Source organism: Macaca thibetana, chromosome 15 (genome assembly GCF_024542745.1).
Source record: "Macaca thibetana thibetana isolate TM-01 chromosome 15, ASM2454274v1, whole genome shotgun sequence".
Taxonomy (NCBI): Eukaryota; Metazoa; Chordata; class Mammalia; order Primates; family Cercopithecidae; genus Macaca; species Macaca thibetana.
The window spans coordinates 27,668,754-27,689,407 of NC_065592.1; the positions used below are offsets into that span (position 1 = coordinate 27,668,754).

General features: G+C 41.1%; 1 protein-coding gene and 1 non-coding gene across 8 annotated transcripts in view; one reads left to right on the top strand and one right to left on the bottom strand.

Annotated features, from left to right (window-relative positions):
* Positions 1–20,654, top strand: part of SUSD1 (sushi domain containing 1) — a 136,528-nt gene that overhangs the window by 27,130 nt on the left and 88,744 nt on the right. For all 7 annotated transcript variants that reach the window (XM_050762024.1, XM_050762022.1, XM_050762023.1 and 4 more), the window contains exons 4-5: positions 2,940–3,092; positions 4,070–4,249. In XM_050762024.1, the coding sequence (XP_050617981.1) occupies positions 2,940–3,092; positions 4,070–4,249 (333 nt within the window). The remainder of the gene's footprint in view (positions 1–2,939; positions 3,093–4,069; positions 4,250–20,654) is intronic.
* On the bottom strand, positions 8,219–8,328 carry LOC126938137 (U6 spliceosomal RNA). The gene has a single exon (XR_007719970.1). It is a non-coding gene; the product is annotated as a U6 spliceosomal RNA (small nuclear RNA).

Consider the following 20,654-nt stretch of genomic DNA (forward strand, 5'->3'; position numbering starts at 1 on the left):
GCCAAATAAGTGTCAGCCAAACTAGACCCAATCTGCCTGGAACAAAATCCAGATCTAGGCTCTACTTTTATTTATTCTATTCTTGCAATGATTTAATGACCTTCTCTTTTTTGAAAAATTGAGCTATAGTTTACACACCATCAAATTCACCCTTTTGATATATATAACTCAGTGGTTTTTAGTATATTCACAAAGTTGTGCTAGCATCACCACTGTCTCACTTTGGAGCATTTCCATGCCCCCACTGTGAAGACCGTGTCCACTGGCAGCCATTCCCATGACCTTTCCTTGTGAGTTCTCCAGTAATCACTTTGTAAAAGCTGATGAATTGCTTTTCTTGATAATATTGTTTCTTTTAGAATCGCAGCTGCCAGAGAAACATCAGTGGGCTTTAGCTGGGGCGGAGCTTAGCAAGTTTTGGGGTATCAGCAGTTAGTCTCTGTTTGCCTGGAACCACAGGATATGAATCCTAGTTCCTGGATTCCAAAGAATCCTGCATCCAGTTGTTTATTGTGCTTTGCAGAGTCGACGTCAAGCTCAGGAGCTGATTGCAGGTGGGCCTTTGGATGTCACCAACGTTAGAGGCGGAATGAATTGCCGGGGTTCTAGTGTGAGAGGATTCCAGCCAGTCGTGGAGAACTGGCAGATGTTCTGGCCCTTAAAACTGCCCCCGAATGACTCTTGGGAATCATGGAATCCACCATGAGCCACAACCCAGGAGAAGAAGCTCTGTGGCACTTCTTGTGTGAGGGTGGTTTGACTTGGATGGGCTCCGTCAGCAATTGAATAGAATTACTGGTTCCCAAACAATGATTGGCGTGAGTGGAGAGGCGTTCATTGATCCAAGACCAAAAAGGAAAAAGAATAAAGAATATAAAAGTCTAAAAGGATTCTGAGATAATTTTCTTTTCTCTTTTGGGGGCTAAAATGTCATTTAAGAAAAAGAAATTATAGCGAGGTGCATTGGCTCGTGCCTGTAATCCCAGCACTTTGGGAGCTGAGTGGTTGGACCACTTGAGGTCAGGAGTTCGAGACCAGCCTGGCCAACATGGTGAAACCCTGTCTCTACAAAAAGACACACAAACATTAGCCAGTGTGGTGGTACACACCTGTAGTCCCTGCTACTCAGAAAGCTGAGGCAGGAGAATCGGTTGAACTCAGGAGGCAGAGGTTGCAATAAGCCAGGATCACACCATTGCACTCCAGCCTGGGCAACAGAGTGAGACTCTGTCTCCAAAAAAAAAAAAAAAAAAAAAAAAAAAAAAAAAAAAAAAAAGATATTATGGTATTACTAGTTTTTTGAATTTTTTTTTTTTTAAAAAAACAGACTTTCTTCAATCATGCTGCTTCCTGTCTACTGATAAATCCCTGATGTTTTTATGCAAATGTCCTAGGAATTTCAGTTAAGGTGCTTTTTTGTTTTCTCCAAGTGGAATTGATCTATGTGGCTCTGATGAAAATATAATTATTTTTAGAGATGAAGGTCTTGCTCTGTTGCCCAGGCTGGCCTTGAACTCCTGGACTCAAAGCAATCCTCTTGCCTCAGCCTCTTGAGCAGCTGGGACCACAGGCATGCGCAGTCATGCCCAGCTGATGGAATTCTTAAAGTTTCAAAGTCAGTTCCGAGGGAAAAAACTACTAACTGGCAGAGAGATTTCTTCTCCAGCCTCTGGCTTATTGGGCAGTTTTTACCCTGTACCTGCTGTCTCTGGTAGTCTTCAGTCAGGTGCAAAAAATCTGCAAAGGGGCATGTCCTGTCCTTCCAGAAGCCTGTTTTAAGCCTGTCTGGTTTTCATAAAATTAGTAAGACCTTTCCTAATTAAATTACCACTCTACTACCTGCCACAGCGTCCTATACTCATGGACTGGCATTTTCACTCTCCTGGAGATTGTTTTCCTTATTTAAAACATTTAAAAATTTGTTTATATTTTAAGTTTTTTTTTTTTTTTTTAAGAGCCAGTTTCTCACTTCATTGCTCAGGTTGGTCTCAAACTCTGGGACTCAAGCAGTCCTCCCAAAGTGCTAGGATTACAGACATGAGCCACCGTGCCAGGCCTGTAAATTGTTTGCTATCTGAAGCCTTACTTTAGATGTTTTAGTATGAGGTTGGGACCATTCTTTTGTTATAGTGATTGGGTATATTTATAGTGATTGGATATATTTATAGTGACTGGATATATTTTAGTGACTGGATATATTTATAGTGACTGGATATATTTATAGTGACTGGATTTTTTCAGTGATTGGATTTTTTTTTTTTTAATTTGAGACAAGGTCTTGCTCTGTCACCCGGGCTGAGTGCAGTGGCATGATCTCGGCTCACTGCAACCTCCGTCTCCTAGGTTCAAGTGATTCTCCTGCCTCAGCCTCCTGCATAGCTGGGACTACAGGCGTGTGCCACCATGGCCGGCTAATTTTTGTATTTTTACTAGAGATGGGGTTTCTCTATGTTGGCCAGGCTGGTCTTGAACACCTGACTTCAAATGATCTGCACCCCTCAGCCTCCCAAAGTGCTGGAATTACGGGCATGAGCCACCATGCACGGCCAGGATATTTTTTAGTGAGTGCATATATTTATAACGATTGGATATTTTTAAATGATTGGATATTTTCTAGTGATTGGATATATTTATGTTTTTGAGTTCATTTTGTTAGGTGTCAGGGAGCTGGGGATGGTTATTGGTTTTTGTAAAATCCCAGAACACACTGACAGACATTTATTCAACACTTGCTATGTTTTCAGTGCCTACGATCTGAACAGTATATGAGAAGAACCCATAAGGCATAAAATAAAATTTATGATACAATTGCAAACAAATGCATCTTTTTATAAGAGTAGCTTGAAAATGTGAAAAAATGGCTGTCACAATATCCTCTCCTTTTTTTTTTTTTTTTTTCTGTTTTTCTCCCCTTTTCTCTATTTGGATTGGGTCCCAAGACGTAGATGAGTGTGAAGTTTCTGGCCTGTGCAGGCATGGAGGGCGATGCGTGAACACTCATGGGAGCTTTGAATGCTACTGTATGGATGGATACTTGCCAAGGAATGGACCTGAGCCTTTCCACCCGACCACTGATACCACGTCATGCACAGGTGGGTTTCTGCCAAAAAATGCAGCACCTCAAGGTGAAATTCTGTTGATGGTGACTTTCTTTTGCTCCAAGCCTGTGTTGGGGAGGTGGGTGGAGGTGATCTGATCCTTTGCACATTTTGTACAACCTATGAAATAAAGCAAATAACAACAATAAAGTTAGAGGGGGCCATGTTAAAAAAGCTAAAATTAGACCAGGAGCAGTGGCCCACGCCTGTAATCTCAGCACTTTGGGAGACCGAGGTGGGTGGATCACTTGAGGTCAGGAGTTCAAGACCAGCCTGGCCAACATGGTGAAACCCCATCTCTACTAAAAATAAAAAAATTAGCCAGGTGTGGTGGTGAGTGCCTGTAATCCCAGCTACTCGGGAGGCTGAGGCACGAGAATTTATTGAACCCAGGAGACAGAGGTCACAGTGAGCTGAGATCATGCCATTGCATTCGAGCCAAGATCATGCTGTTGCACTCCAGCCTGGGCAACAAAGTGAGACGTCTGTCTCAAAAAAAAAAAAAAAAAAAAGTGCTGAAATTAGTAAACTTAAAGGATTTTTATTAGCAGTTAATAGATATTCTGCTATTAACTACTATGTTAGATAGTAAACACCAATGATTTGGTAAGGTCCTTGCATCTCAAAAGTGACCCTGAAAATCATCAAGGTACATTATATCTTAAGGTATTTTGTAATTCAGATTTTTTATTTCACTGGACAAGGCTTCTCTTTCGTGTAAATTAGTGGGGGTTCATTGCTAAGTTCCTTCAGCTTTGTGCATGTATAGATGCTTTACCTATGGAAGGCTAAAAGACTGAATAAAGACAATTGTTGGATATGTTCCCAGAAGTCATGTGGGAATGAACCAGTGTACTTAAGATATGGCTCGGGGGTGTGTGTGTGAGGAATAGGGTGGAGGTGGAGACAGATTATGAATTTTGAAGATTTACATTCACAAAATAATGAATTTGACGTTAATATATTTTCAGAAATAGACTGTGGTACCCCTCCTGAGGTTCCAAATGGCTGTATCATAGGAAATTATACGTCTAGGCTGGGCAGCCAGGTTCGTTATGCTTGCAGAGAAGGATTTTTCAGTGTTCCAGAAGACACAGTTTCAAGCTGCACAGCCCTGGGCACATGGGAGTCCCCAAAATTACATTGCCAAGGTGAGTTTTCAGAAAGTTCAGGTTCCTAGTTCATACCACCTTGAGACTGTTTTCATATTTTTCTCTGAATTTCAGTTTCAGGGAGTAAATGAGTTAAGTAAATCTTTAAAATTCCTATTTGTTTCTCATAGATTTTCAGTTGATTTTCTTGATATTTTCAGGAATAGTATCATATCATCTGCAAATAATGATGATTCCATTTATAAATTTTTCTTTCTTTATAAAAGTTATGTTTTTCTCTTGATTGATCACTTTGTATTTTTAGAACAAAAACTTAAATAGTGGTGTTGCCTTTGAATATTATTTAATTCCTGACTATTAGGGAAATGGTTTGGGTATTTCTTCATTCCTGATGTTAGTTTTTTGATGTTAGGTATATATATATGTGTGTGTGTGTGTGTGTGTGTGTGTGTATTCCCAGAAGTCATGTGGGAATGAACGTATATATATGTTCATTATATGTATTGTGTATATATATATACATTTTATATATGTATACATTATATATAATGAAAATATATATAAAAATTCCTATTGCCTAGTGACATGATATGTGTGTGTGTGTATATATATCATGTCATGTGGGAATAACATATATATATACATATTTTTTTTTTGAGACAGAATCTCACTTTGTCACCCAGGCTGGAGTGCAGTGGCACAATCTTGGCTCACTGCAGCCTCTGACTCCTGGGTTCAAGCGATTCTTGTGCCTCATCCACCCGAATAGCTGGGATTACAGGCACCCACCACTACACCCGACTAAGTTTTGTATTTTTAGTAAAGATGGGGTTTCACCATGTTGGCCAGACTAGTCTTGAACTCCTGACTTTAAGTGATCTGCCTGCCCTGGCCTTCCAAAGTGCTGGGATTACAGGTGTGAGCCACTGCGCCTGGTATATCTAATCATGTCTACTCATATGGCACTGTGTGCCAAGTATTATTTTAAGCACTTTATATACGATGATGGACCACATTGTAGTGGTCCCATAAGATCATAATGAGACTGAAAAATTCCTATTGCCTAGGGACATCGTAGCCGTCATAATGTAGTGCAACACACTCACGTGTTTGTGGCGTTGCAGGTGTAAACAAACTTACTGCTCTGTCAGCAAGTACATTCCTGTATGTACATTACTATACATAAAAGTGTACAGTAATGTCCTAGGCCTTCGCATTCACTCACTATTCACTCACTGACTCACCCAGAGCAACTTCCAGTTCTGCAAGCTCCACTCATGGTAAGTGCCCTATTACAGGTGTATCATTTTTTATGTTTTATTCTGTATTTTTACTGTATCATTTCTATATTTAGATATATAAGTACTTCCCATTGTGTTATCATTGCCTACAGTAGTCAGTATAGTAACATGCTGTGTAAATTTGTAGCCTAGGAACAATAGGTATACCATACAGCCTAAGTGAGTAGCAGGCTCTACCATCTAGGTTTGTATAAGTACACTCTGTGACTTTGACACAATGAAGGAATTGCCTAATGATGCATTTCTCAAAATGTATGCAGATTGTCAAGTGATGCATGACTGTGATTTGTTTAAGGTCACACAACTAGAGATAGAGCTCAACTTGAACCCAAGAATTCTAGTTTCAGAATTGTTTTCAGCCACTTTGTTATGCTGCTTCTGTTTTTATGATGACACTGGCTCTTGGTTAGTTTTTAAAAAAATTTTGGCTTTCTGTTTTTCTGTTTCTTTTTCCTTTTTCTTGTTTTTGAGACCGATTCTTGCTCTGCCACCCAGACTCGAGTGCACTGGTGCTCCTGGGCTCAAGCCATCCTCCCACCTCAGCCTCCTGAGTAACTGGACTACAGGCACGAGCTACCATGCCTGTACAATCTTTGTATTTTTTATAGAGATGGGGTTTCGCCATGTTGCCCAGGCTGGTCTTGAACTCCTGGGCTCAAGTGATCTGCCTGTCTCAGCCTCCCATAGTGCTGGGATTCCCGGCATGAGCCACCACGCTTGACCTGGTTTTCTGTTTCTCTGTCTACGAATATTATCATTTTATGTGCCTGTTTCTGCCTGAAAAGTGAAAAAAAATTTTTTTAATTACCATTTTTCTAGTTTTTGGCTATATGTCCATAATCTAAAGGAAGCATCAATCTCTTCCCACTTTTGAGGAATTTCTTTTTTTAAAATTGGAAATAAGTTATTTTTATCGTGTCTTTTAGGCAGGTGATTATATATATTTTTTTCTTCTTTTAAATACTAATGTGGCCAGATGCGGCGGCTCATGCCTGTAATTCCAGCACTCTGGGAGGCCCAGGCAGGCAGATAGCTTGAGCCCAGGAGTTCAAGACCAGCCTGGGAGTGATGGTGCATGCCTGTAGTCCCAGCTACTTGGGAGGCTGAGGTGGGAGGACCACTTGAGCCTGGGAGGTTGAGGCTGTAGTGAGCCATGATCACACCCTGCCCTCCAGCCTGGGTGACAGAGCGAGACCCTGTCTCATAAAGAAAAAAAAATAATAATAATGTGTGGGTTATATTGTTAGCTTTCCTGATAATGATCAGTACTAATTGCTGGAATGAATTAATCTGGGTTTTTGGTGTTTTATTCCTTTCGTTTGGATTATATTTGCTAAATTTTACTTAGAAATCTTGCACTGATATTCATAAGTGAAATTGCTCTATTTTATTTTCCTGTGCCATCTTTTTTCAGTTTGGTATTAATGTTATTCTGAATTAAAAAAAAAAAAAAAGAATGTAAAAATTTCCTTCTTTCTCTATTTCTGGAATACTACAAATAGAATTTTTAAAGATTTGGGAGATTTCATCTATAAAACCATCTGGATGTGGCACTGTTGGAGAGGTAGCCCTTGGACTATTTGGACTATTTTAAAATTCTTCCTATACTTACTGGTATATCTAATCATGTCCACTCTTTTTCTTTCTCTCTTAAGATAAATTTTGGTAATTTATGTATTTCTAGAAAATTATTTACTTCATCCAGATTTTCCAATTTGTTTGTGCATGCAAAGAAGTGTGAAGCCCTCATACTTCTAATTTGCTGTAGTTATATTTGTTTATAACTATTTATCGTAGTGAAATATTAGAAACAATCTCAAATATCTAACAATAAGAGATTGGTTAAGTAAATCAATCCCTTAAAATGGAATATTATGTATCCAATAAAATTATATTAGAAAAGCAATATTTAAAAAAGAATATTTATTAAAGGCCAGGCACAGTGGCTCACGCCTGTAATCCCAGCACTTTGGGAGGCTAAGGCAGGTGGATCACGAGATCAGGAGTTTGAGACCAGCCTGGCCAGCATAGTGCAACCCCATCTCTACTAAAAATACAAAAAATTAGCTGGTCATGGTGGAGTGCACCTGTAATCCCAGCTACTCGGGAGGCTGAGGCAGGATAATTGTATAGATATGTATTAATAGTATGTTTCAGAGTTACAAATTCTATGAATAACAGTCTTCATTTTGAAAAAGTCCCTATATATAGATAAGCTTAGAAAAATGTTTAGAACACCATACATCAAAATGTTAATGGTGATAATTTCCACTGGGGGGGTGGGGGATCCTGGACTTTATATACATATACTTTTTATATACATGCACTTTTTATATACATATACTTTATGTATATATACACTTTATATATATATACTTTTTTTTTTTTTTTGAGATGGAGTGTCACTCTGTTGCCCAGGCTGGAGTGCAATGGTGCAATCTAGCTCACTGCAACCTCTGCCTCCTGGGTTCAAGCCATTCTCCCTGAATCAGCCTCCCAAGTAGCTGGGATTATAGGTGTCTGCCACCATGCCCAGCTAATTTTTTGTATTTTTAGTAGAGATGGGGTTTTGCTATGTTGGCTAGGCTAGTCTCAAACTCCTGACCTCAGCTGATCCACCCACCTTGGCCTCCCAAAGTTCTGGGATTATAGGCGTGAGCCACTGTGCCCAGCCGATTTTTATATTTTATATACTTTCTGTATTGAAATAAATTTTTTAATGGAATGCTTCATGCATTTGCATGTCATACTTGCACAGGGATCATGCTAGTCTCTGTATCATTCCAATTTTAGTATATGTGCTGCCAAAGTGAGCATGACGGAATGTTTCACATATCAGACAAAGAAACAAACTTGTTTTCATTTTGGTAAAAAGAGAAACCCTCACCATTTTCATTGAATTTATTGCATAGTTAAGAAATGCCAGTGATGTGCATGGCTAAGTTTATCATTTTGATATTCTGACTTGCTGTGTAGGTTCTACACGTATTTTGATGGTTAGTTATCATCCTCAGTGGTTAAGAATTTCTAAAGATAATATTTTAGTTCTTAGATGATCTTTCAGTGGATCAACTAAAATGCAGAACTTAAATGAAAATATGCAGTAATGCCTATCAAAGAACCCTCTAAGGATTTACATAGGAAACTCCATATAAAATCATTTAGATTGCCTTGAAAATTAGTAATCATCTGGATTATTAGACTGAGAATATAGAAAGTTAATGTAGAGGAGAGTGCTTGCTGCATTTTCCCAAAGAACTGTTATTTAAAAGATCTTCACTTCTTTTTTCCTTCTCTAATAACTGCTCCCTCTGCCCGCTGACACCTTCCTCCTCCTCCACCCCCGTGTCACCACATGGCCTCGGTTTCTCACGGCTGTGCCTGCTCCTTTCTGAGCTCACACACCCCTTCTTATTTATCCTTCAGTCTTCTTTGGGACTCTAGAATCTGGGCCATGTGCCAACTGACATTGTATTTTTATCTCAAAGTTATAAAGCCACAGGAATTGGGAATTCCACTAAAAACACTAGCAAATTATGAACTTTGATGCTGCTGAGGAAAAGGGTATTTTTTGTTTTTTGGTTTTTCTTTTAGACACGGTCTTTCTCTGTCACCTAGGCTGGAGTGCAGTCGTCCAACCACAGCCCGCTGCAGTCTTGAACTGCTGGGCTCAAGTGATCTTCCCACTTCAGTCTCCGGAGTAGCTTAGACTACAGGTGTGTGCCACCATGCCAAGCTATTTTTTTTTTTTTTTTATTTTTCACAGAGGCAGAGTCTCACTATGTTGCCCAGACTGGTCTCAAACTCCTAGACTCAAGTGATCCTCATGCCTTAACCTCCCAAAGTGTTGGATTATAGGCATAAGCCACCGCACCTGGCCTATTTTTAAAATTTTTAATGTATATCTTTTAGAGATGGGGTCTTGCTCTGTTGCCCAGACTGGAGTACAGTGGTATGATCATAGCTCAGTGCAGCCTCGAACTCTGGACTCACGTGATCCTTCTGCTTCAGCCTCCCATGTAGCTGGGATTACAGGCATGAGGCATTGTACCTGGTCTCTTTGCTTTAAAAAGTTTTTTTTGGGGGGGGGTTAAAATATACATAATATAACATTTACCATTTAACCATATATAAGTGAACAATTTAGTGCCACTAAGTACATTCACAATGTTGTATAACCATTACCACTATCCATTTCCAGTACTTTATCATCATCCCAAATGGAAACTGTACCCTTTAAACACTAACTCCTCATTCCCTCTTTTTCTAGACTCTGGTAACCTCTATCTGCTTTCTGTCACTAGGAATTTGCCTACTGTATGCACTTCATCTATGTGGAATCATAATATTTGTCTTTTTATGTCTGGCTTCTTTTGCTTAGCATGTTTTCAAGGTTTACTCATGTTGCAGCACGTATCAGAATGTGATTCATTTTTAAGGCTGAATAATATTCCACTGTATGGACGGATCACATTTTATCCATTCATCTCTTGCTGCAGCCTCTCTGCTTTCTGCTTATCAAGCTCCTTTTCATGTTTCAAGTTTCAGTTTAAATGTCACCTCTGGGGTCAGGTGTGGTGGCTCACGTCTGTAATCCCAGCACTTTGGGAGGCCGAGGCTGGTGGATCACGAGGTCAAGAGATCAAGACCGTCCTGGCTAACATGGTGAAGTCCCGTCTCTACTAAAAATACAAAAAATTAGCTGGACGTGGTGGCGGGCGCCTGTAGTCCCAGCTACTCTGGAGGCTGAGGCAGGAGAATGGTGTGAACCTGGGAGGTGGAGCTTGCAGTGAGCTGAGATTGCGCCACTGAACTGCAGCCTGGGTGACAGAGCAAGACTCCGTCTCAAAAAAAAAAAAAAAATAAAAAATAAAAAAGTCACCTCTGTCATTATTCTCTTTCTTAGTACCTAGTAAATAAGTATATTATTTATGATTGATTTCATGGCTTTCATTAGTCTCGCCTACTGGACTGTAAATTGGGGAGCTCAGCAACCATACAGCCTTCTTTAGCAGGATCTCACCAGGACATAACACAGTGCCTGGCATACTCAAGGTCTGTGGAAGCACCTTGAGGTCCCCTCAAGAGGCGCTGCAGATGACGGCAGTCATTGTGGAATGGGCTCCTTAACTGCCATCCCAGCTTATCGTGTGGGTGAGCCTTGTAGAAACCCTTGCCCCCTTTTTTGTTTTGTCCCCAAGCTTTATGTCCTTTCCCAGTTCCGAATCTTCTTGCTTTGTCTTCTAGGCCTTCATGCTTGTTTCTCTCTTGGCATGACATCTCTAGGCTTTGATAAAGCAGAAACAGAGACCTTGGGGCTGACTCCTGATTTCCCCCATTACCTCTGTGTATGGCCCTTATAGGGTGGATGGCCCAGCATGGTGGGCTGATTACAGAAGCAGAATTTCTCCTTTGAGTTGGTCAACAGGGTGGGACATGGTTTCCAAAGTCCATTAATAGCAGAGCCTGATTCTGTAGAGATGGCCAGCACTTTAACATGTGTAAGGTTAATAGATTGGCATTATTTCCCATTTCACAGAGGAGTTTAAGGACCAGGATAAGGAAGTCACTTACTGTATGTAACGAGCTTATGCACCAAGATGAGAGCCCAACGCACTTTTCTAGAAGGCAGCCCCAGTCAGCGTACCCTGGAGATGGGAGGTGATGATGAAAAAGCTGAAGGGCGCTAGGAGAGGGGTGCCGAGACAAACACACCTTCACGCACAGTGTGGTCTAGGACCCGGCCAGAAGGGTATTCACTGTTGCTGAGTCAACTCTTCGTCTTTTGAGATTTTTCTTAGTAGGGCCTGATTTATCTCTACAAAAGTGGAAAGAGTTTGAAAAAGCTTTGACATAAATTGTACCACAATTTAGTGCATTCAAATGAAGAGTGGCAGATAAGCTTCGTTACACGGCTGCCCGTGGAGTCTTAGGGCTGGTGTGAAAAGGATCCTGAGACCACATCCAGACTTAGCACAGACGAATGCTGTGATTGACTAATGATGCCACCATGGCTGAGGGAGGAGTGAGTGAGAGCACATTTACCTTGTGTATAGGATCTGTGTTCCGGGTGATAGGATGTTTGGTCATTTGAAATACATTTTCTGGACTGGGCATGGTGGCTTACACCTATAATCCTAGCACTTTGGGAGGCCAGGAAAGGAAGATTGCTTGAGGACAGGAGTTCAAGACCAGCCTGGAAAATATAGTGAGACCTTGTCTCTGCAAAAAAATAAAAAATTGTCTGGGCGTGATGGCATGCACCTGTAGTCCCAGTTGCTCAGGAGGCTGAGGTGGGAGGATCGCTTGAGCCCAGGAGTTCAAGGTTACAGTGAGCTGTGATCATGCCACTGTACTCCAGCGTGGGCAACAGGGGAAGACTCTGTCTCTAAAAACTTTTAAAAAATAAATAAATAAAAATTAAAAACAATTAAATACATTTTCTGGCACCTCACAATATACTGATCTTTTAACACGTTTTTTTAAACTGCATTGACTTACCCATTGCATGCAGCAGTTCTGTTGGGTTACGCTTTTGCCAAGTAAATGCCATTAAAATATGTCTCCGTATTTGTAAATGGTTGAAGTAATTTGAGTGTGCTGAATGAGTGATGACATTGGTTATAAGGCTGCTAATAGTAGGGATGGTGCATGAGCTTTTGGCTCAGAAAGACCTGTGTAAGTTTTGTCTTAGCCACTAACTAGTTGTGCAACCACTTCTGAACCTCTCTAAACTCCAGTTTCCTTTCGTGGAAGGGAATAAAATGGTGTTCATCTCTTAGAGCTATTGTGAATATTTAATGGGATAATGAATAAAGCCCTTGACCTTGTGCGTAATGCAGAATAGGTATGGCTCAATGTCACAGTCATGAACAAGTGGGCCATTTTCTAGCGAGGAGTGGCAGGTCTCCTTATCAAAAATGTAAGATCTTTCGGAAACTTCTTACTATAAAATGAGAAAGTCTAAAGTTCTTCAGTTTTTACTTTACCTTATTTATTTGTTTTCCATTCAGACATTCTATTTACAACTAGAACGTTAGAATGAAGCGTTTTAATGTTATCTTTTGATAAAAAGAAATATTCATATGCAGCTCAAAGCATTGACAAACATTATTGTCACTTCTGCAAATGGAAGATCCTTACAAGAGATCTCCTAAGCCCTTTTTTTCTCCTAGCATTCATGCTTTTATGCACCCTACCACCTCCTCTGCAGTTTCTGAAGTGGTTAGATTCCAGTTGTTTCCATACTAGACACTATTTATTGATGATAAGTGTTATGTGAAAAGGAAAATTTTCTTTTTCCTCCAAATGAGCTTTCTCTATGAATATGATCTGAAGAAAATATATTGTTAGTCAAGGCTAAAGTTCATGGAAGAATTTAGAATACAAAATGCATCAAAAAGTAATCTGTTTTTCTTTCTGTTGCCTTAAGAGCAAGACTTTTGGGTACTAATGAGCTCATTAGAGCAGTTAATAAACTACTCTTGAGAATGTGCTTCATGGCAAACTATAACCCTCCCATTTTTCTTTTATGCTTGCAGTAACATTTTTTTTTTCTTTTCTTTTTTGAGACAGAGTTTGCTCTTGTCGCCCAGGCTGGAGTACAATGGCACAAACTTGATTCACTGCAACCTCCGCCTCTTGGGTTCAAGTGATTCTCCTGCCTCAGCCTCCCAAGTAGCTGGGATTACAGGCGCCTGCCTCCACACCTGGCTAATTTTTGTATTTTTAGTAGAGCTGGGATTTCACCATGTTGGCCAGGCTGGTCTCGAATTCCTGGTCTCAGGTGATCCTTCTGCCTCGGCCTCCCAAAGTGCTGGGATTACAGGGGTGAGCCACGGTGCCTGGCCACATTTTTTTTTTTTTTTAAATAATTTCAACTTTTATTTTAGATTCAGGGGGCACATGTGCAAGTTTGTTACAAGGGTATATTGCGTGATGCTGAGATTTGGGATATGAATGATCCTGTCACCTATGTAGTGAGCATGGTACCCAACAGTTAGTGTTTCAACCCCCTTCCTCTCTCCTCCCTCTATTTGTCCCCCATGTCTATTGTTCCCATCTTTATGTGAATGAATACCCAATGTTTAGCTCCCACTTATATGAGAGAACATGTGGTATTTGATTGTCTGTTCATGCATTAATATGCTTAGAATATTAGAATTTTCTGTTCCTGCCTTAATATGCTTAGGATATTAGAAGTGGCCTCCAGCTGAACCTATGTTGCTGCAAAGGACATGATTTTTTTTTATGGTTGTGTAGTATTCCATGGTGTACATGTACCACATTTTCTTTATCCAATCCACCATTGATGGGCATCTAGGTTGATTCCATGTCTTTGCTATTGTGAATAGTACAGCGATTAACATACAAGTACATGCATCCTTTTGATTGAATGATTTATTTTCTTTTGGATATATACCCAGTAATGGGATTGCTGGGTTGAATGGTAGTTCTGTTTTAAGCTCTTTGGAAAGGACTTTGGAGATTTCTCACAGTGACTGAATGAATTTACATTCCCACCGACAGCATATAACCATTCCCTTTTCTCTGTAGCCTTACCAGCATCTGTTGTTTTTTGACTTTTTAATGATAGCCATTCTGACTGGTGTGAGATGGAATCTCATTGTGGTTTTGATTTGCATTTCTCTGATGATAAGTGATGTGGAGCATTTTTTCATATGTTTCTTGATCGCTTGTGTGTCTTCTTTTGAGACACGTCTGTTCATGTCTTTTGCCCACTTTTTAATGGAGTTATTTGTTGTTTGCTTGTTGAATTGTTTAAGTTCCTTATAGATTCTGGATATTAGACCTTTGTCAGATGCACAGGTTGTGAATATTTTATCCCGTTCTGTAGGCTATAAATTTCCTCTGTTGATAGTTTGTTTTGCTGTACAGGCTCCTTAGTTTAATTAGGTCCCACTTGTCAACTTTTGTTTTTGTTCCAATTCCTATTGAGGACTTAATAATAAACTATTTCCCAAGGCTGATGTCCAGAATGGTGTTTTGTAGTTTTTCTTCCAGCATTCTTACAGTTTGTGGTCTTATATTTAGATCTTTAATCCATCTTGAATTTATTTTTATATATGGTGAAAAGTAGGGGTCCAGTTTCATTCTTCTGCATATGGCCAGCCAGCTAGCCTAGCACCATTTATTGCACAGGGAGTCCTTTCCCCATTGCTTGTTATTGTTGACATTTTTGTGGAAGATGTGGCTTCATTTCTGGGTTCTCTATTTTGTTCCATTGGCCTCTTGGCCTATGTGTCTGTTTTTGTACCAGTACCATGCTATTTTGGTTACTGTAGACTTGTAGTGTAGTTTGAAGTCTGGTAATGCAATGCCCCTGGCTTTGTTTTTTTTTTTTTTTCAGACATGAGGTCTCAGTTGTGTTGCCCAGGATGGAGTGTGGTGGTGCAATCATGGCTCAGTGCACCCTCAAATTCTTGGGCCTAAGGGATCTTCCTGCCTCTGTCTCCCGAGTAGCTGGGACTACAGGCATGGGTCACCATGCTTGGCTAATTAACATAAATTTTTTTCTTTTTTTTTTCCTTTTTTAAGAAACAGTGTCTTAACATGTTGCCCAGGCTGGTCTTGAACTGCTGGGCTCAAGTGATCCTCATGCCTTGGCCTTCCAAAGTACTAGGATTATAGGAGTGAGCTACTGCGCCCAGCCTTGTTCTTTCTGCTGTATAACATTTTCTAAGTTCAACTTGCTAGATATTGAGACATTAGATTCCAACCTCCATCATGAATGATATGTGTAATTTAGTGCCCAAGGGATCCTGGAATGAGGGGCCAACCTCAACAGTCAAATTCATGGTTATATGCAGACATGCTGCAAGATGCATGAAACTTTGTTGAAGATTCCTTAGACCATGTTACTTACATAGGAACGTCACAAAGATTAATGTTTAAAATAATGTTTATAATTCAAAGGACTGCAGAGGATATTTAAAAATACAAGGTATATGCACAGCCCAGAAAGAGGTTACCATTTAGTGGGGGAGAGAACACTTTCACAGATGAAACAAATGAAGAAACTGTAGGTATCACGCTGAATTATCTGATTTGGAACGTAAGCATTGTGCAGACCCTGGTGTTAATCTGCCTGGACTGTTCAGGCCCTTACAACCTACCACATTCCACTAATTTCCAGTTGATGTGCTAGCCTTCTGATCGGATTCCAAGGCACGCTAGAGACTTATTTCTGTTATTGTTGGGTAAAGATGAAAACTGACTCGAATGTGATTTTCTTCAGTTTTTAGCACTTGCTTCTGCTCTTTTGCAAAGCTTTACATATAGCACTTGCTTATTTTTCTGGGGAGATTTTATTTTGGGGTCAGTATCAGTAAGTGGAATGGGTCCATCATTCATTCCCCTGGCAGGTGGCAAAATGTCTGCCTGAATTTATTGGCATTTTTGGTCACTTTTTTTCTTTCTCAGCTTGTTATTTATTGATCTCTAAACAGTCTTAGATGGAGCCTTTATATTACTAGATTCTTTCTGTCATCAATCTATGTTATTGTGCTGATGTGTATAATAAACAGCAGCCAATATGGGTGACATTTGTGATACAGTCAGTTGTTGATTAGATGCCGTAAGTTGCCTGTACCTTTCATCAAAGAAATTTCCTTCTGGACTATTTCCTTGGTAGAATATGAAAGCTGGCCCTGTGGATAAACATTTTTATCTTCAAGATATGAGATATAAGTTATATTATAAATTTGGCCCTTGAAACCAGCACAACACATTCTCCCCCACTCCCCCGGGAGCCCTGTTTTGAAGCTCATTATTTGAATAAAATCACAGACAATGGGAGAGTAAGGGAAAATTCCCAGCCATGCTCATAATTAGTTGACTGTATTTCTGATGCAGATGCAAATGTTGTTACTTAATAACGTAATTAGCCAGAGAAACATGTGCTTTAATGAATGTCCCTATGCATATGCAATGCAAATTTGTGCTGCTTATTTTTTCTTCCTTGGGAGTATAAACTGCTTTTAAATGTTTATTTCCTTGTGATAGTACGAGTTTCGGGGTCTTTTAATGTATGAAATAGGATTATATTTTTATTTCCCACTGTGGCCTCTGTTGGATTGATTTTTGAGTGTTTCTTAGTAGGAACTACCTACTTTCTTGGATGCCATTTGGTCTGAGCAGAAGTGGCAGTAGTTGGGAATATCTGTGACGGGGTCATGTTCTAGGCAAGCCCCAGGCCAGACTCTAATGTCATACATAGGGTTAAACATCAGGCCCAAGAAGGTTTCGGGGAGTCACAGAGCTGCAGAGAGACACCTGTTTCCAGCAGCTCTCTTGCTCTTGGAAAGTTCTTGGAGACAAGATTGGGCAGGAGGCGTTGTCATCGAACCCTTCCAGACTGACTTGAATGCTTATTCAGGCAACCTTTTCTCCTTAGGTTTTAGCCAACCTGTAAGGTTAAAGAACCGGGTCAGGGCCTAGGTGGAGCCCGTTGCGGTGAAGCTGCCCAGATTTACTGGACCTGGACTTTGAGGTCACACAAACCACAGTTTGAATATCAGCTCTTTTACGAGTGGTGTGACTTTGAATGTGACGTAAGCTCTTAGGGCCTCCATCTTCCTATCTGTGAACTGTATGAGAAAACCCCACCTACCTTGGAGGATTTTCTTTTTTGGTTTTGTTTCTTCGGGACAGGGTCTCTGTCACTTAGGTTGGAGTGCAGTAGTGCGATCTTGGCTCACTGCAGCTTCCACCTCCTGGGCTCAAGTGATTCTCCCACCTCAGCCTCCCGAGTAGCTGGGACTACAGGCACGAGCCACCAATGCCTGGCTAGTTATTGTATTTTTATTTTTATTTTTAAAATTTTTTTGTAGAGATGGGGTTTTGCCATGTTGCCCAGGCTAATCTTGAATTCCTGAGCTCAGAGTGATCCGCCCTCCTCAGCTTCCCAAAGTGCTAGGATTACAGGCATAAGCCACCTCGCCTGACTACTTTGTAGGATTTTCTGTTGGAATAAATAAGGTAGTGTGTATCCAGTAGACTACCTTGTGTTTGGGAGTATTTCAATGAATACTATATTCTCTCTCTTTCTCTCTCTTTCTCTCTCTTTCTTCCCTTCCCTTCCCTTTCCTTTCCTACCTTTCCTTCCTTCCTTCTCTTTCCTTCCTTCTCTTTCCTTCCTTCCCCTTCCTTCCTTCCTTCCTTCCTTCCTTCCTTCCTTCCTTCCTTCCTTCCTTCCTTCCTCCCTTCTTCCTTTCTTTTCCTTTCCTTTCCCTTTTCTTTCTTTTCTTCCTTTTTCTTTCCTTCCTTCCTTTTCTTTCTTTTCCTTCCTTCTCCTTTCCTTCTCCTTTCCCTCTCTCCTCCCTCTCTTCTCCCTCTCCCTCTCCTTTCCCTCTCTTCTCCCCTCCCCTCCCCTCCCCTCTCCTATCCTTCTTTAATTTCTGAGATGGAGCCTCACTCTATTGCCCAAGCTGGAGTGCAGTGGTGCAATCTTGGCTCACTGTAACCTCTGCCTCCCAGGTTTGAGCGATCCTCCTTCCTCAGCCTCCCAGATAGCTGGGATTACAAGCATGCGCCACCACCCCTGACTGATTTTTATATTTTTAGTAGAGATGGGGTTTCAGCCTGTTTGCCAGGCTGGTCTTGAACTCCTGGGCTGAAGCAATCCTCCTGCCTTGGCCTCTGAAAGTGTTGGGATTACAGGCGTGAGCCACCATGCCTGGCTGAATGCTATTATTATTAAAATTATTGAGGCCTGAATAACTTCCTTATAATTTCCTGCCACAAGATTGATACTGGTTTTTGTGGGGCTTTTTCTCAGCTCTCATGTACTTGGTGTTTGGTGCATGTGAATTACCTGTGTTGGATAATAAATATGGAAGTAATGTCTGTCCTGTTATTTGGATGTAGGATCTAGTGATGTCTGGTTTCTTCCTGAGGGGCTGGTGGCATATCACAGCAGCATTTATTGCATCTTGAACTGTGATAAAGTAGTAGCAAGCTATCAATGAACAATGGTGTAAAACATATATTTTTAAGCGGGCCTAGCGGAGGTACAAGAATTATAAGACAAAAACTCTGTCCTTGAGGAACTGTCCATATATTTGGGAAGATAGATATGTATTCATAAAAAGACACTAAATCTGCGAGGCATGAAATAAAGGTCATATGAACAGTATAGATAATACTTGTATAAGAATAGATAATACTCGGCTGAGTGATGGCTCACGCCTGTAATCCCAGCACTTTGGGAGGGCGAAGTGGGCAGATTTCATGAGCCCAGGAGTTTGAGGCCAGCCTGGGCAACATGGTGAAACCCCATATTTACAAAAAATACAAAAATTAGCCATATGTGGTGGTGCACGTGTGAGGTCCCAGCTACTTGGGAGGTTGAGCTGGGAGGAGCACTTGAGCCCAGGAGGTCGAAGCTGCAGTGAGCTGTGATTGTGCCACTGCACTCCAGTCTTGGCGACAGGAGTAAGGCCCTGTCTCAAAACAAAACAAGAATCCTGAAACAGCAGAAAGAATAGATAATACTCTATACTTCCTGTATCTCTAAGTAATAGTCTCTAGGTAATAGTCTTGATTCCACCCCGCTTCTCACCCTCACATCCAAACTATCACCACGAGCATTCAGTTCTGCTTCCAGAATACATCGCAAATCCATCTCTTCCTTCCATTTCCATCCAAGAAGTCCATCTCTCGGTTGAACTACTGCTGTAGACCCTGGCTGATGTCTCTTTTTTTATTCCTATTCTTCTCCCAACCTTTCTCTACCTAACAGCCGAAGTGGTCTTTTAAAAACCTAAATCAGATTTTTCATTCCCATACTTAAAACCCAACAAGAGCTTCCACTGCTTTTAAAATAAAGCCCAAGATTTATAAGGCCCTGTGTGGTTTGGCTCTGCTTTTTTCTCCACCTTCATCTCATGCTGGTCTCCCTCTCACTAACTAGGCTCCTGCCACACAGGTTGCTTTTCCCTTTTTGGAACCCACCAAGAGCTTTCTTACCTGAGGGTCTTTGCATTGGTGCTTTCATTTGATTGAAATATTCTTCCTTCGGTCCCAAACGTGGCTTGCTCATTGCCATCCTTCAGGTCCTAATGTATGTGTTATTTCTTCAGAGAGTTCAAATCATTCTGACTACTACTCTATTTAAAAAGTTTTTCTGGGAGGATCACTTGAGGTCAGGAGTTTGAGATTAACCTGGCCAACATGATGAAACTCTTGTCTCTTCTAAAAATACTAAATTAGCTGGGTATGGTTGCAGGCACCTGTAATCCCAGCTACTCAGGAGGCTGAGGCAGGAGAATTGCTTGAACCCAGGAGACGGAGGTTGCAGTGAACTAAGATTGCACCACTGCACTCCAGCCTGGGTGACAGAGTGAGACTTCATCTAAAAAAAAAAAACAAAACTGTAGGCCGTGCATGGTGGCTTATACCTGTAATCCTAGTATTTTGGGAGGCTGAGGCAGGTGGATCGCTTGAGCTCAGGAGTTCAAGACTAGCCTGGGCAACATGGCGAAACCCCATCTCTACTAAAACTACAAAAAATTAGCTGGGCGTGGTGGCGCATGCCTGTAGTCCCAGCTACTTGGGAGGTTGAGGCATGAGAATCACTTGAATTCGGGAGGCAGAGGTTGCAATGAGCTGGGATCATGCCACTGCACTCCAGCCTGGGCAACAGAGTGAGACTGTCTCAAAACAAACAAACAAACAAACAAACAAAAACAAAAACAAAAAACAAACAAAAAAACGTTTTTTGAAGCTGAGGCCTGTAAGATCGCTTGGGTCTGAGAGTACGAGACCAGCCTGGGCAATATAGAGAGACCCTGTCTCTACAAAAAACTGAAAAATTAGCTGGGCATGGTGGTACATGCCTGTGGTCCCAACTCCTTGGGAGGCTGAGGTGGGAGGATTTCTTGAGCCCCGGAGGTCAAGGCTGCGGTGAACTGTGATGGCGCCACTGCACTCCAGCCTGGGCAGAGTTGGAACAACATTTTTCTTTTTCTTTTTGAGATGGAGTCTCACTCTGTTGGCCAGGCTGGAGTGCAGTAGCACGATCTCAGCTCACTGCAACCTCTGCCTCCTGGGTTCAACTGATTCTTGTGCCTCAGTCTCCTGAGTAGCTGAGATTACAGGCACACATGCCACCACGCCCGGGT